The sequence below is a fragment of the Phocoena sinus genome, chromosome 19 (genome assembly GCF_008692025.1).
Source record: "Phocoena sinus isolate mPhoSin1 chromosome 19, mPhoSin1.pri, whole genome shotgun sequence".
NCBI lineage: Eukaryota > Metazoa > Chordata > Mammalia > Artiodactyla > Phocoenidae > Phocoena > Phocoena sinus.
Window position 1 is genome coordinate 14,822,378 of NC_045781.1, and position 17,129 is coordinate 14,839,506.

Consider the following 17,129-nt stretch of genomic DNA (forward strand, 5'->3'; position numbering starts at 1 on the left):
TACTTCTTCATGCCTCATAAAAAATAAAGTAGCTCAATGTTCTGTTTTGTTTTTTAGTCCTCTAATATGGGATCTAAGAAAAAAAGAGAGTGGGGCATAGAAGGACAGATCTATAGTAACTTTGGATATATGGATTTTCCTTCCACAGAATGGTACCATTCAATGTAGAAAGCTGCTAGCTGAGCATGGAAATTGAGGCACAGTAAAGGCCCATCTCAAACACTAACCTAAACCTAAACAAAGCTAAGCGGTGGGACTTTTTTTTTAACTTCAGGATTTCCTAAGAAACTTTAGTAGGCTTCCACACTATAATGGCAGAGGTGAGTAGTTGCAACAGAAATAGTATGACATACAGAGGGTAAAATATTTATTTTCCGGCCCTTTACAGAAAGTTTGCTGACCCTTGGTCTAAAACAGAATGCATAATTCCAGTGACATATTTGCTGCTAGAGTGATGGTCTGGCTATTTATTTTTCTCAATAGGTTAACTCTTTATTCTTATTTTCAGCTGCATGTGTATACAGTTATATAGCTCAAGAATGGGATTACAACATATAAAATATACCCTAGTTTTTAAATGACATGATGCTGAGAATAAAAACCTGCATGTAGAAAATATGGGACTGGATCAAGTCCTTAAAAAAAAACTGTATTTGGAGCTTAGCTACTTTATCTCTGAAAATACTTTTCACATCTAAGAAATTCCAGATAAATTATCTTGTATTTCACTATTCCCCTGCCACCCTTAATTCTCCTTGGGGCTAAGGGATTTGCACTATTAAAAGCTCCTCCTGTGAGCCTTTTGCACACTCACTGCTCTAGTGTCCAGAACAAAAGTAAGCTATGGGTCACTTGCTACTTGCAGCGTCAATATATCTTTGGTCCATACCATGTTTAAAAAAAAAAGAAACAAAACCCTAGCTGCCATTTAAAAAATCAAGGGCTATCACACACTGAAAAAAATGTAGATTTCTGGATTTTCCCAAAGTCAGAAGAGCTGGCAAAACAAGGCCTGCATTTTCTCATAGCACTCATTAGCTGGAACTGGGCACTGGGGATCCTCTTCAGTTACTGTCCCAATGCAGGTTCATTTCTGTTCATTTAATAGATACCTAGAGTTTGCTATTTTCTTTAGTATGCTTGTATATATCTTCATGGATGACCCTGAAAAATAGCTTCCTGTTTGTGTTCTCCTAATCCTTAACTAACATCAGGCTTATGTTAGAGTATGTTATGAGATGTCTACTTCTATATAACAAAAAGTTCCTTGAATACTTGATAAAGTCTTTCCTGTTCTCAGCACAAGAAAAAACATTCTGTAAGTATGCATGGTGGCGGATGTTAACTAGACTTATTACGCCGGTCATTTTCTAATGTATACAAACATCAGATTATTATGTTGTGCACCTGAGACTAATATAATGTTGGTATCAATTATACCCCAATTTTTTAAAAAGAGTTCTGCCTGAAAAGAAATTGGGTTTGATGCTTCATTAGTAATAGCTACTATATCTCACGCTAAATTTCCCCTTTTACCCCTGTTTATGAGTCTCTCAAGAGTTTAATTCTCTTTGAGTCAATACTGTAATTTTTATTTTCCTAAAAAATAATTTTGTTTAGGTTTTCAAATGTATTGGAAGTACTGTATTCAGTATAACATTAAAAATCAGTCACTATAGGGTTTCTCTTTATGTACATATGCGTGTTCATTTTCAAACATAATGCTGTTTGTCTTTTCATACTTTTTCATCAGTGTCACCAATGTCTTGTCTATATTATCATCTGTCTTTATATTAGGTATTATATGATGTAGTGAAAAGGATACCAGTCTGAATACAGCCTTTCCTACTCATTACACACATTACTTTCCCCACCAACACCCAGGATTACTTCATGTTCCATAGGAAGTAAGTGATAATGGAAAATTTCTTAATTCATTACCTTCAATGGGTCTTTCTTCAATTATCTATCCTGTCTGATGTTGAGTAAGGTCTGTAGAAACAGTTGCTTTTCAACAAGTAATACTAATAATGACAACGATGAATACAATTAACAATGACCAACATTCTGTGGGTATCTATTTATTATATGACAGGCACGATTCTAAGCACTTGGTGTCTCTTTATTTGATCCTCACACAAAATTATGAGGTAGGTATTATAATGATCCCCATTTTATAATTTCTACCAAAACATATATGTATAAAAACATAGAAAAATGCTCAGGAAGGATAAATACTAAACAAGGAGGGATATGGGTACAAGGATAGTGGTCAAAGGCCTTACTTGTAATGTTTAAACCTATTATAAGGAAAATATATATTGAGGCTTTATTTCTGCAATTAAAATAAAAGACATGACACAAAGATATACCTAGGGAGAATGCCCATCAGGGCACTGTGTATAATGGCAAAAACACTGGAGGAAACTACAATGTCTATCAATAGGGATTTGATGAAATGATATTACAGCAACACAAGGAAAACACCATGAAGATAGTAAAGGATCTCTATTTACTGAGTGGTAAGTCATTACATGAACGTTTTTACAACAAGAAAATCTAAATTTTGTAAAGAGCAAAAGGAATAAGCTATCTTCAAAAATAAAGAGGTCACTGCTCTTGGGTATTAAAGCTATCTTAAAAATAAAGATATTTTATAAACCATGATATACGCAGATGGACTTTACAGTTATATAAATTTAAATGGATTAAAAGATTAAGAATATTACAACTATAGAAAAATTGGGGGGAAAATAAAATGAAAGTCACAGGATTACACTTCAGCATGTATTCTCTGATGTTTAAGATAAGGTTAGAAAGGTGCCAGAAGTGCTGTTGTCATTTTGAGTATTTACTAGACTGAATTACCTGATGGCAAGGGAAATAGGGGCTTTTATTAAATGGCTTCCAAAATGTATTCTACTCATAGGGTGTTTCTCCTACATGATTTTTCTTGGGCTGAACAAGCTGTAGTCAGCAAATAAGATGTTTCTACCTTATTCTATTTAGAGGGATTAATATAGAGATAAATTCTCTTTTGTTAAATAGTTGATGTTAATAGTTTTGAGCTGTAAATAAAAGCATTTGCACACATTTCATATATTCTATGTTTTATCACCAGTACAAATTTTGATGTTGAATCAGCTGTGAGTCATAATTAAAGGTCTTCCCACATTCCCTATATTCATAGGGTTTCTCACTAGTATGAATTCTATGGTGACTAATAAGTTGTGAACTCTGAGAATAGGCTTTCCCACATATCTTACATTCATAGGGCTTCTCACCAGTATGAATTCTCTGATGTCGAGTAAGGTCTGAACCAGAGCGAAAAGCCTTTTCACATTCCTTACATTCATAGGGTTTCTCACCTGTGTGGATTCTCTGATGTTTAATAAGTTGTGAGCTCTGACTAAAGGCATTGCCACATTCCTTACATTCATAGGGTTTCTCCCCTGTATGAATTCTCTGATGTTGAGTAAAGTTTGAGCCACTACTAAAGGCCTTCCCACATTCTTTACATTCATAGGGCTTTTCACCAGTGTGAATTCTCTGATGCCGAGTGAAGTTGGAGCCACTACTAAAGGCCTTTCCACATTCCTTACATTCATAGGGTTTCTCACCAGTGTGAATTCGGTGATGTCGAGTAAGGTCTGAGCCACAAATAAAGGTTTTTCCACATTCCTTACATTCAAAGGGTTTCTTGCCAGTATGAATTTTCTGATGATGACTGAGTCTTGAGGGATGTCTAAAGGCCTTTCCACATTCCTTACATTCATAGGGTTTCTCAACAGTATGAATTATCTGATGGGTGGTAAGCTGTGAGTCATGTCTAAAGGTTTTCCTATATTCCTTAGCTGCACAGTATTTCTCTTTATTACTAATGATTTGCTGTAATGTAAAGGATGGATGTTGACTAAAAGTGGGCATGCCTTCATGGGTGAATATCAGTTGACTGAAATGTCCCTCCTGAGAGCCATGTTGTTTCTCAAACTGGCCATTACATTCCCAATCATCTCTGAAACTAGAGCACTGAAGGTCATGTCTTGTAAGTCTTTCCATTATCTCCCACTGGGCTGACTCTATTTCATAAATTTCCTTCTTCAGAAATAATTTCTTGGTCTCACATCTTGACTCCAGGACTGAAAGAAAATATGAAAGCAATCACTCACATTTTTCTTGTTTGGGAGAAATAAAACTTCAATTAAAGTGGGAGCATTAAACTGAAAATTTTAAAAATGGACAAGAAAAGAAGAGTGAAGAGAGATGACATAGTAAGGTGAGGACAGTAAGTAAGCCACTGGTTTCTAAACGTTGCTATATCAGAATTACTTATGGGAGCTTGCTCAATATACAGATGCCTTAGACTCCCTTGTTATAGGATGGCTCTAATCATACATACACACACACAAAATCTCACATCATATGCAAACACACATATAAAAGCGGCGCACAGCATGAACTGTAAAATAAGGGGAATGATCATAGCACTTAATAGGGTGGTTGTCAGGATTAAATGAATATGTCTAAGGAAGAATGTTCAGGGGTTGGCAAACTATGTACTGCAGCCCTGCAGTAATTTTTATAAGTAAAGTTTTATTGGAACACAGCCACATTTATTCCCTTATGTATTGTCTATGGCTGTTTTTGAGCTACAGTTGCAACAGAGACCACATTGACTGCAAGCCTAAAATACTTACTATCTGGCCTGTTGAAAAGTTTGCCAGGCCCTGGTTAGATCTGTATTGTCCATTACAGTAGCTACTAGCATATATGTCTATTTGAATTTAACATAATTAAGATTAAATAAAAATTCAAATTCAGTTCCTCAGTGACAATATCCGCATTTCTAGTGTTAGAAATAGCCATATATGGCTAGTGTCTACCATACTGGAAATCACAAATATCAGACATTTCCATCATTGCTGAAAATTCTAGATTAAGTAACTAGAGGCTTACGTTCTCTTCAACCAATGACAGGGAAATAGAAGGTGGCAATGCAGATGGGAGAGTACCTTAAGAAAAGTCAGGTGCTGAAAGAACCTAGCATGAGTGTTATATAGGGAGGATTTTCTGTGGCTCGATATGGTATATGCTTGGGGTTTGATGAAAATACTATGCCTTGGAATTCTGTAATTCTGAACTTACGAAAAAAGAGGAGAGTACTTAACAAGTGCACAAGCACTGTAGTAGTGATGACCAACCGACAGGAAGGGCTTTGTAGGTTCAAAGAGAAGTGAAAAGAATATAATGGGAGGCAGTGTATTGCTATTGAAAGATCAGAGGTACAAGATTCAGTTGTATGAGTTTTGAACTCAAACTCAGTTAATTACAAGCTTTGATTCCTTGGGCAAATTAGTTCATCTTTCTGAGCCCCCAACTGTCTGTCTATATGACAGGAATGATAACTAACTCTTATAATCATTGTGAGGACTGGGAATACTACATGAAAAAATACTTGGTATTAAATAATTATTTAGTATTTGGGAGATAATATTATGGAAGAATTTCCATATAAAAATACGGATGTTAGGCAAGTGAAGTGTTTTGAGGACCACACTATGGACCCAGAGGAAAAACCTCAAGCCAAAAAAGTGAAGATCATTCTAGTATCATCTTATTCATCTTACTCTCATATAATTATTTAACAAATACTGTTTAATATTGTTCCTAAATATATCCTGACACTCTTCCCTTTATATTCAATATAATACCTAATATGAAATATCTCTCCCTTGGAATACTGGAATAGCCTCCAACCTAGTTTCTCCACTTGAGGTTTGTAGTCTTGAATCCATGTCACTAGAATGGCATTAGCCTGCCAATGCTCTGCTTAAAATCCGTTGGTGGTTTCCTTTTATTACTCTTACAATAAAAGCCAAACTCCTGAATGTGGTCTACAAAACTCTGAATGATCTTGTTCCTGCCTGCCTTTCAACCAAATCTCACACTATGCTCCATTTTGGTTTCTAAGCTCCATCCACGTTGGTCCTATTTTATAGTTCTTCAAATGCTCCTAATTATTAGTCCCTGTTTAGATCTTTCTAGGTACTTTTCCTTTAGTATAGAAGGTATTTTCTTTTACTCTTGGCCTTGGTAACTATTACTCATTTTCCAAATCTCTACATAAAGATCATACTTTTTGAGGTCTTCTCTGATCCTATGACCAAATTACACCCTCCTTGTAATTATATTTTTAGCACTCTGTTCTCTTCCTTAACAGGATTTTCATAATTTATAATTACATACTTATTTAGGTTCATTTACTATCTTTTCCTTCAATAGGTCTTAAGTTCTGTGAAGGCAAGGAAAATGTCTATTGTCTTCATCAATGTGTATCCAACTCTGAGCATGGTACATGGTACATATTGGAAGATCAAGTATTTACTGACTGACTCGATAAGAAAGTATTTAAATATATACTCCTTAATGAAAAACGTCTAAAAATTTCCTCCAGGGACTTCCCTGGTGGCGCAATGGTTAAGAATCCACCTGCCAATGCAGGGGACACAGGTTCAATCCCTGGTCCGGGAAGATCCCACATGCCACAGAGCAACTAAGCCCATGTGCCACAACTACTGAACCTGTGCTCTAGAGCCCGTTGAGCCACAACTACTGAGCTCAGGCACCACAACTACTGAAGCCCACACATCTAGACCCTGTGCTCTGCAACAACAGAAGCCACTGCAATGAGAAGCCCACACACCACAACGAAGAGCAGCCCCCGCTCGCTGCAACTAGAGAAAGACTGCACACACCAACAAAGACCCAACGTGGTCCAAAAATTAACTGATTAAAAATAAAAAGGACACACTTTTTGCAAATATGGCACATTGAATATATGCATTTATTACTGCTCTTTCATGAGGTGCCACTAAAGATAGTAATGAGATTCAACAAAAGAAGAAACTCCATAAGGACAATGAGAGTGGGGAAAAAAGCACCGACAAAAATTTGGAAACTAGAGAATAGATGGAATAGTAATAAATGATGTATTAACCTTGAGCCTTGAAACCTAAGTCACAGATTAGTCTTACTGTAGAATACCAGATATTTTCAAGAATGCAAACACCAGGTACCCTTGAAACTAGGGTGCATAAGGGTTGCAAAAAGGATAATTACTTGAAAATCTGTAAGAAATAGACAGACTTCACATTCTCAAACCTATTCCATATAGCAGGCTGATTCCACAGTCCACTATACCCAGTAAACTCTCAAGAATCGGGCAGCCACGCTTATTTTATTAATTCCAGAAAGAAAGTAGAGGATCCCATTCTGGAGAAAATCAGTCCAAGAGAAAAGACCTGATAGGTGGTGTCAGCCAATGAACTGTTCTAGGCAGATCACTCTACAGTAACTACCACCAATAAATCTACAAATCCTGTCACAAGCAAGCTCAAATCAGCTTTTTAATGCCACAGTTTTATATGAGCAAATAGCTTTGAGTCACTAGCTATTTCAGGAAAACATTAAATATAAGAGCTTAAGGAACTTCCCTGGTGGTGCAGTGGTTAAGAATCTGCCTGCCAATGCAGGGGACACAGGTTCGTGCCCTGGTCCGGAAAGATCCCACATGCCACAGAGCAACTAAGCCCATGTGCCACAACTACTGAGCCTGCGCTCTAGAGCCCGTGAGCCACACTACTGAGCCTGCATGCCACAACTACTGGAGCCCGTGTGCCTAGAGCCCGTGCTCGGCAACAAGAGAAGCCACCGCAATGAGAAGCCTGTGCACCACAACGAAGAGTAGCCCCCACTCGCCGCAACTAGAAGAAGTCAGTGTGTAGCAACGAAGACCCAACACAGCCAAAAATAAATAAATTAATTAAAAACAAAAACAAAAAATAAGAGCTTAAAATACACAAACAGAAACAGGAGAGACAATGGAGGGAAAAAAACCAAAATTCAAAAGAAGAATGTTTCTAAAAAAAAAAAGGAAAGAAAATGCTTCTAAAAACAATGTTATATAGCAATTCCATAGAGAATGATGTCAGAAAAAGAAATACTGAAAGTGTTTTTTTAAATAAAAATACAAAGATGAGAACTTAATAAAACCTCACAGAAAGTACAACATAAAAAGAGAGATGGAGGGCTTCCCTGATGGCGCAGTGGTTGAGAGTCTGCCTGCTGATTCAGGGGACACAGGTTTGGGCCCCGGTCCGGCAAGATCCCACATGCCGCGGAGCGGCTGGACCCGTGAGCCATGGCCGCTGAGCCTGCGCGTCCGGAGCCTGTGCTCTGCAACGGAAGAGGCCACAACAGTGAGAGGCCGGCGGACCGCAAAAAAAAAAAAAAAAAAAAAAGAGAGAGAGAGAGAGAGAGAGATGGAAACTAGAAAAAAGAAAAAAGAGCAGAGACAAACTACTATATATAAAATAGATAAACAACAATAGATAAATAAGGTCCTACTGTATAACACAGAGAACTATATGAAAAAATAATATGTATATATACATGTATAACTGAATCACTTCACTATACACCAGAAACTAACACAACATTGTAAATCAACTATACTTCAATTTATAAAAAAGAAAAAGAAATTCTAGAGGTAGCACAAAAAATTTAAGATCTGAATTACGAGTGTTCAATCATTCAAAAAATTTAATTAGCTCTTACTATGTGTCAGACATGGTGCCAAGCACTGGACATAAAAAATGATCAATAAACATTGAAACATAGAGAACAGAGAAAAAGAGAAAACAATACGGAACAAATGATCAACAAAATTACAGAAGAAAATTTCAGAGATTTTTAGTTTCTGGAATAAGTGAGTGCCCTGGTACATGAAAGAATAAAATCAACATCATGATACCTCAACATGAAATATTAGAACATCATAAATAAATAACAAATGCTAAAAGCTTCCAAAGAGATTAAACAGGTCACTTAAAAGAATTAAGAACCTGAATGGGTTTTAGACTTCTCTACAACACTAGATAACAGAAGATTTTAGAAATCCTTGGAGCAATGCCTTTAAAAAGTTGAAGTAAGTTTTTCCACCTAAAATGACATATCCAGTCAAATTATCAATCAAATTAGGAGAGTGAAATGAAAACATTTTTATTCATGAAAGGATTCACAAAATATACTTTCTATTTACTTCTTTTGCATCCTTCCCTTGGTTGCTTTTGAAAGATGTGCTTCAGAATAATAAGGAAACAAATCAAGAAAGAGGAAGGCAAGAGATCCAACAGTCTAGGTATACAAAAGTATCCAAGGCATGCAAATACAGAAGAGAATCAAAACAAATTCAAAGGGGAGGAGTTAAGGGAATCAAAGGGATGATCCTAAGGGAATCCACTGGATGATAATAAAGGAAAATTCTAAAATAAAGCTATGTTACAATCACACCTGGGGAGGAAGAACAGAGGGTTAGAGGAGGGATATCTCAGTTAAAAAACAAACCACAGAACAGGAGAAAATATTTGCAAATGAAGCAACTGACAAGGGATTAATCTCCAAAATATACAAACAGCTCATACAGCTCAATATCAAAAAAACAAACAACCCAATTAAAAACTGGGTACAAGATCTAAATAGACATTTCTCCAAAGAAGACATACAGATGGGCAAAAAACAAATGAAAAGATGCTCAATATCACTAAGAGAAATGCAAATCAAAACTATAATGAGGTATCACCTCACACTGGTCACAATGGCCATCATCAAAAAATCTACAAATGGTAAATGCTGGAGAGGGTGTGGAGAAAAAGGAACACCCCTACACTGTTGGTGGGGATGTAAATTGGTACAGCCACTATGGAGAACAGTATGGAGGTCCCTTAAAAAACTAAAAATAGAGCTGCCATATGACCCAGCAATCCCACTCCTGGGCATATATCTGGAGAAAACCATAATTCAAAAGGATGCATGCACCCAATGTTCATTGCAGCACTATGTACAATAGCCAGGACATGGTAGCAACTTAAATATCCATCGACAGGAATGGATAAAGGAGATGTGGTACATATATACAATGGAATATTACTCAGCCATAAAAAGAAACAAAGTAATGCCATTTGCAGTGACATGGATGGACCTAGAGATTGTCATATAAAGTAAGTCAGAAAGAGAAAGATAAATATCATATAGTGTCACTTATATGTGGAATCTAGAAAAATGGTACAGATGGACTTATTTGCAAAGCACAGTTATTTCTTGGCTCTCTTTTGTTCCATTGATCTATGTGTTTGTTTTTATGCCAATACCATACTATTTTTACTACAGCTTTGTAATCTAGTTTGAAATCAAGAGGCATGATGCCTCCAGCTTTATTCTTCTTTCTCAAGATTACTTTGACAATTTAGGGTCTTTTGTAGGTTTCATACAAATTTTAGAATTGTTTGTTCTATTTCTCTGAAAGATGCCTTGGAATTTTGATAGGGAGTGCACTGAATCTGTAGACTACTTTGGGTTGTATGAACATTTTAACAATATTAGTTCTTCTAATCCATGAAAATGGAGTAGCCTTCCATTTATTTGTGAATTCTTCAATTTCTTTCATCAGTGTCTTATAGTGTTCAATGTACAGGTCTTTTCACCTCCTTAGTTAAATTTATTTCTAGGTATTTTATTCTTTTTTTTTGATACACTTGTAAATTAGATTTTTTTCTTAATTTCTCTGAGTGTTCATTACTAGTGTATAGACATGCAACTGATTTTTGTATGTGGATTTTGTATCCTGCAACTTTACTGAATTCATTTATTAATTCTAACAGTTTTTCTAAAAACAGAATTACCATATGATCCAGCAATCCCACTCCTGGGCATTTGGATTAGACAAAACTCTAATCCAAAATGATACATGCACCCCTATGTTCACAGCAGCACTATTCACAACAGCCAAGACATGGAAACAATCTAAGTTTCCATTGACAGAGGAATGGATAAAGACGATGTGGTAAATATATACAATGGGATACTACTCAGCCATAAAAAAGAAATAATGCCATTTGCAGCAACATAGGTGAAACTAGAGATTATCATACTAAGTGAAATCAAAAAAGGAAAGACAAATACCACATGATATCACTTATATGTGGAATCTAAAATATGACACAAATGAACCTATCTATGAAACAGAAACACACTCACGGACATAGAGAACAGACTTGTGGTTGCCAAGGAGGAGGGGATTTGGGAAGGGATGGAGTGGGAGGTTGGGGTTAGCAGATGTAAGCTATTATATATGGAATGGATAAACAACAAGGTCCTGCTGTATAGCACAGAGAACTATATTCAGTATCCTATGACAAACCATAATGGAAAAGAATAGTAAAATAATGGACCTCCCTGGTTGCGCAGTGGTTAAGAATCTACCTGTCAATGCAGGGGACACAGGTTCAAGCCCTCGTCCAGGAAGATCCCATGTACCACGGAGCAACTAAGCCCATGTACCACAACTACTGAGCCTGTGCTCTAGAGCCCGTGAGCCACAACTGCTGAGCCCGCGTGCCACAACTACTGAAGCCCACGTGCCTAGAGCCTGTGCTCCACAACGAGAAGCCACTGCAATGAGAAGCCTGCACACCACAACGAAGAGTAACCCTCACTTGGCGCAACTATAGAAAGCCCGCGCACAGCAATGAAGACCCAACGTAGCCAAACAAAATAAATAAATAAAAGAAAATATTTTAAAAAAGAAAACATTAAGAAGAAATAGTGCTTTTAAAAATGTATATATGTATAACTGAACCACTTTGCTGTACAGCAGAAATTAACACCACATTGTAAATCAACTATACTTCAATAAAATTAAATAAATAATTCTATCTTTTTTTAGTGGAGGCTTTGGGATTTTCTATATATAATATCATGTTATCTGCAAATAGTGACAGTTTTACTTCTTCCTTTCTGATTTGGATGACTTATATTTCTTTTTCTTCCGTAGTTGCTCTGGCTTAGACTTCCGGTACTATGTTGAATAAAAGTGGTGAGAGTGGGGATCCGTGTCTCATTCCTGATCTTAAAGGAAAAACTTTCAATTTTTTACCACTGAGTATGATGCTAGCTGTGGGCTTGTCACAAATGGACTTTAGTATGTTGAGATATGTTCCCCCTTTGTTCAGAGTTTTTATCATGAATGGATGTTGACAAAAAAACAACATAAATGAAATTTTACTTAATGTAATTTTATAATTTATATGGAAGACCAAAAAGACAAGTATAACCAAATACTTCTGAAGAAAAAGGTGGAGGGACCTGTCCCATCAGAGATCAGGACTCTTGATAAAAGCAAGAGTAATTAGGACAGGTACAGATAAAAAGGCCAATGGAATAAGACTGACCTATGTATACATGGAATTTTAATATGTGACTGTGGATCAGTGGAAAACAAATGGACTCTTCATTCAGTGGGGCAAAAATAATTTGTTTTCTCTACGGGGAAAAAATTATAACTGATCTCATACCATTTGTGAAAATCAACTCCAGGTACCTTAACAGGGCTTTAATAAGAAAGTAAAAACATAAACATTCTTGGAAGAAAAAACAGGAGAAAATGGGGCTAGGAAAAGGTTTCTTATGACCCCAAAAGTGTGAAGCCTGTGAAGGAAAACAAGCAGAATTTTTTAATAAACTTATATAATTATAATTATGTATAATTATATAAAATTATATAATTATATATAATTTAACTATTAAATATATAATGTAACCATAATAACACAAAGGATTACTGTTCATCAAAAGATGTCATAAAGAAAATGAATAAATAAGCTACAATAGGAAAAGATGTCTATAAAACATGCTATTGACGAAAAATTAGTACCTAGAAAATATATAAGGAATTCCTATAAATTTTAGGAAAAAGACAAATAGTCTAATAAAAAAATGATCAAAATGGCATTATAGGGACTTCTGTAGTGGTCCAATCGTAGAGAATCCATCTTACAGTGCGGGGGATGTGGGTTCGACCCCTGGTTGGGGAACTGGGACCCCACATGCCACGGGGCAGCTGGGCCCGCACGCCACAACTGCTGAGCTCATGCACCACAACTGATGAGCTCGCGTGCCACAACTGCAGAGCCCATGTGCCCTGGAGCCTGCATGCCACAACTAGAGAGGAGAAGGCCTGCACACCACAACTGGAGAAAGGCATGCGTGCCACAGTGAGGAGGCTGTGCACCACAGTGAAGGATGCTGCATGCCTCAACGAGGATCCGGTGTGCTGCACCTAAGACCCGACACAGCCAAAAATAAATAAAATAAATAATAAATAAATCTTAAAAAAAAAAGTGCAGATTATCAAATCAGATGAAATGGAGCATAGGGTCAGCTACTGCAATTAAGAGAAGGGAGAGATAGCAGTTTAAAAAAAAATGGCATTACACAGAAGAGACACTATTGGCCAAACATGTGGAAAAATAATCATCTTCAACAGTAACCAGGAAAACTCAATTTAAAACAATGAAATAAGATTTTTTTTTTGGCTGCGTTGGGTCTTCATTGTTGCACACGGCAAGCAGAGGCTACTCTTCCTTGCAGTGCACGGTCTTCTCATTGCGGTGGCTTTTCTTGCTGCGGAGCATGCACTCTAGGCACGTGGGCCTTAGTAGTTGTGGCACATGGCCTTAGTTGCTCCGTGGCACGTGGGATGTTCCCGGACCAGGGCTCGAACCCATGTCCCCTGCATTGGCAGGCAGATTCTATTCTATTTATTTATTTATGGCTGCATTGTGTCTTTGTTGCTGTGCACGGACTTCTCATTGCAGTGCCTTCTCTTGTTGTGGAGCATGGACTCTAGGCATGCAGGCTTCAGCAGTTGTGGCACACAGGCTTAGTAGTTGTGGCACATGGGCTTAGTTGCTCCGCGGCGTGTGGGATCTTCCCGGACCAGGGATCGAACTCGTGTCCCCTGCATTGGCAGGCAGATTCTTTACCGCTGTGCTACCAGGGAAGTCCCAGCAGGCAGATACTTTTTGTTTTACATCTTTATTGGAGTATAATTGCTTTACAATGGTGTGTTAGTTTCTGCTGTATAACAAAATGAATCAGCTCTACATATACACATATCCCCATATCCCCTCCCTCTTGCGTCTCCCTTCCACCCTCCCTATCCCACCCCTCTAGGTGGTCACAGAGCACCAAGCTGAACTCCCTGTGCTATGCGGCTGCGGCAGGCAGATTCTTAACCACTGTGCCACCAGGGAAGCCCCAAAATGAGATTTTATACTCACCAATCAAATTGTTAAAAAATGAAAAAATCTTACAGTATCAGTTACAGGGAAAGATGGTGATACAGACACTTGGAAAACAGTTTGGTATTACGTGGTAAAGCTGAATAAGAAAGTATGCCTATTTAAAGTCAACTGGGCCACACAGCCTGTCTGGTGTGTTTTAATGTCCACTAAATTCTCCGACAAAGCCCCAGAGGACTTTACCCTCTTTTTTGGCTATATGTCTATACAAGCTAAGTGGAATAGAGACTTGAAGTGACTATCTAGAGATATCAGGATCCAACAGGTTAACTGATTTTTTAAAGCAAACTTTAAAAAGTTTAATAAAAATCACTCTTTAAAGGTGGGGGAAAAAAAAAAAAGAATGTATGCCAAGACCCAGCAATTATATTCCTAGGTGTATTTCCTAGCAAATCTCTTGTGTATGCAAATCTAGAGATTTACATGTTATTATCTTATAATTTTATGTTAGTTAAATGTTATATATATCCTATTGTGCATGTACTATATTTTATAAATAACTATACTAATAAAAAAGAACAGTGGATAAGCTGAAGAGCCAAAAGGTCACACATAACTGAATATATTAGTGAATCAATACAAATCGAGGCAAGGAATTCTACGTAAAGGCAGTATAAATGGAAAAAGAGATGAAGAGTTTAAGCCATTGGAGGTGATTCAGATGTTCTAATGTCTGTTTAATAGGAGCTTAAGAAAGAAAAGGAAATGGTAGCAAGGTAATGTTTGAAGAGATGACTGCCAAGGATTTCCTATCACAAGAAACAGATATAACTCCTCAGATTTAAAAATACAACCAGAAGCAAAATATGGCAGAATAAAGGTAACCACACCTGAATATTAGAGTAAAAATTTAGCCCCTTAGAAGAAAAGTTTATAAAGGAACAACAATCATACATCGAGAAGAAAACATTGGAGAATATCTTTATGGTATTATGGTAAGCAAAGGTTTCTTAAACAGGACTAAAAGTACAGATAGCATGATCTGTTTATATAAGATTCAAATATAGGCCAAGGAAGAATTTCTTACATAAGTCCTAATAAGTGTGAAGCACAAAAGAAAGATTGATAAATTTGACCAAAATTAAGAACTTCTGTTCACAAAAAGAAACCATAAAGAAAGCTAAAAAACAATTCAGAGTAGAAGATATTAGCAATTTTTAGAACATGGAATATACTCATAAGCAAAATATATAAAGAACTCTTACACATCACTAAGAAAAATACAGGCAATCTAACAGAAAAACAGGTAAAAAAGACAAACAGGCAACTGACTAAAGAAGAATTTCAAAAGACGAATAATGATATGAAAACGTGTTCAAACTCATCAGTAAAAAGGGAAATGCAAATTAAACCACACTAAAGTATCACTATATGCTCAGCAATTGGTAAAAATCTAAGTTTGACAATACCATACATTAGGAAGCACGTGCAACAATGGGAGCTCCTATATACTGCTGATGGGATTGTAAACTAGTATAAGCATTAAAGAAAAGTTGAAAAATGGACAGCTAAAGATATGATGTCTTATGATCCATTCATTTCTATCCTTTTCAAGTAACATAGAAAATGTTCATAGTTGTGATTTATAACTGTCAAAAACTGGAAACAACCTAACTGCCTATGAAAAGTAGAACTGAAAAATAAACTGTGGTATATTCATATAATCAAATGAATCAACTCTGACTATAAAAAATTGTGTGGCTCTCTTAGGTGGTAAAAGTATAAAGGGACACAAAGATACTATGGACAAAGAGAGATCTGTGCTGATAGTGTTGTAGTTCTTGACCTGGGTGATGGTTCCATGAGAATTCATTCTATAACTGTTTGAATATCTGCCTATAGTTTGTTAGTTTTCTGTACTTGAGATAATTTCCAATAAAAAGAATTAAAATATATTAAACTGTCTCCTGCGCCTGTCTATCTCTGCAGGTACAAGTGGATAGATGGATAAAAGAAATAGAAAAAGAGGCCCTGAAATACAAACTAACATAAATCAGAACTTATAACTGAACAGGCAGATAAAACAATGATGATATAAGCAGCTGTTCAGTAAACGGTGCTAAAATAAGGTAGGGGGGCATGGGTGGGGGGACTGATTTGGACTTTCAATTTACAGCTTATTGTAAAAGAACTTTAAAATGGATTTAAATGCTATTGAAAATAGCAGAAAAATGTTTTAAAAACAAAATATCTATGAAGTTTGTAGAAGTCAGTTAATTTTCTAAAATTAGAAACTGTAGTAACCACAGAAGAGCTGACTACAGACACATTAAAGCATACACTTAAAGATGCCAATCCAAATTAAAATTTAAAAAGTAAAAAGCACCCTGTGGAAATGGGTATATAATGTTTTTATTTCATAAAGTCCATAAAAATTGACTGAATAACTTAGGACAGTAATAGATAAAAAGTGTAAAATATAGCACCAACAAGTTAAAAACAGTAGCACCATTAAGGTGAAAATGTTCACTCTCACTAGTACTCAGTAGAATGACACTAAAACAATCCAGTGTACCAAGAAATCAGTGTAAAAGTTATTAGGGATGATAAAGCATTAAAGTTATATAAGGGAGAAAATTTCCATATTTTTTAGAATTACATATTGAGGTTATACAAGGGTGAAATGACATGAAGTCTTGGATTTGAAAATACTTTAATAACAACAACTGGGATAGATGAAGCACTGGCCTCCTGGCTGCTCCTCACACACAGCCAATGCATACCTGCCTCAGGCCCTTGAATGTTTGGCTTCCTCTCTCTGGAATGTTCTTCCTCCCAGTAATCACATACAATGATTTACAGCTATACTTCTTCAGGTCTCTGTCCCAATGTCATCTTATTGGAAAAAGTTTCTTGTACCATGTCACATAAAATAGCACCCACCTCATCCCCTTTCTCCACCTTGTTTGTCTTTTCAGCACTCATGATTAT

At 36.5% G+C, this 17,129-nt stretch overlaps 1 protein-coding gene across 4 annotated transcripts in view; it reads right to left on the bottom strand.

The window, feature by feature from the left end:
- Positions 1-2,076: 2,076 nt before the first annotated feature.
- ZNF566 (zinc finger protein 566) overlaps positions 2,077-17,129 on the bottom strand; it is a 30,781-nt gene continuing 15,728 nt past the window's right edge. For 3 of the 4 annotated variants that reach the window (XM_032614601.1, XM_032614600.1, XM_032614599.1), the window contains exon 5: positions 2,077-4,139. In XM_032614601.1, the coding sequence (XP_032470492.1) occupies positions 3,115-4,139 (1,025 nt within the window). In that variant the 3' untranslated portion in view covers positions 2,077-3,114. The remainder of the gene's footprint in view (positions 4,140-17,129) is intronic. The other variant, XM_032614602.1, reaches the window with a different exon arrangement.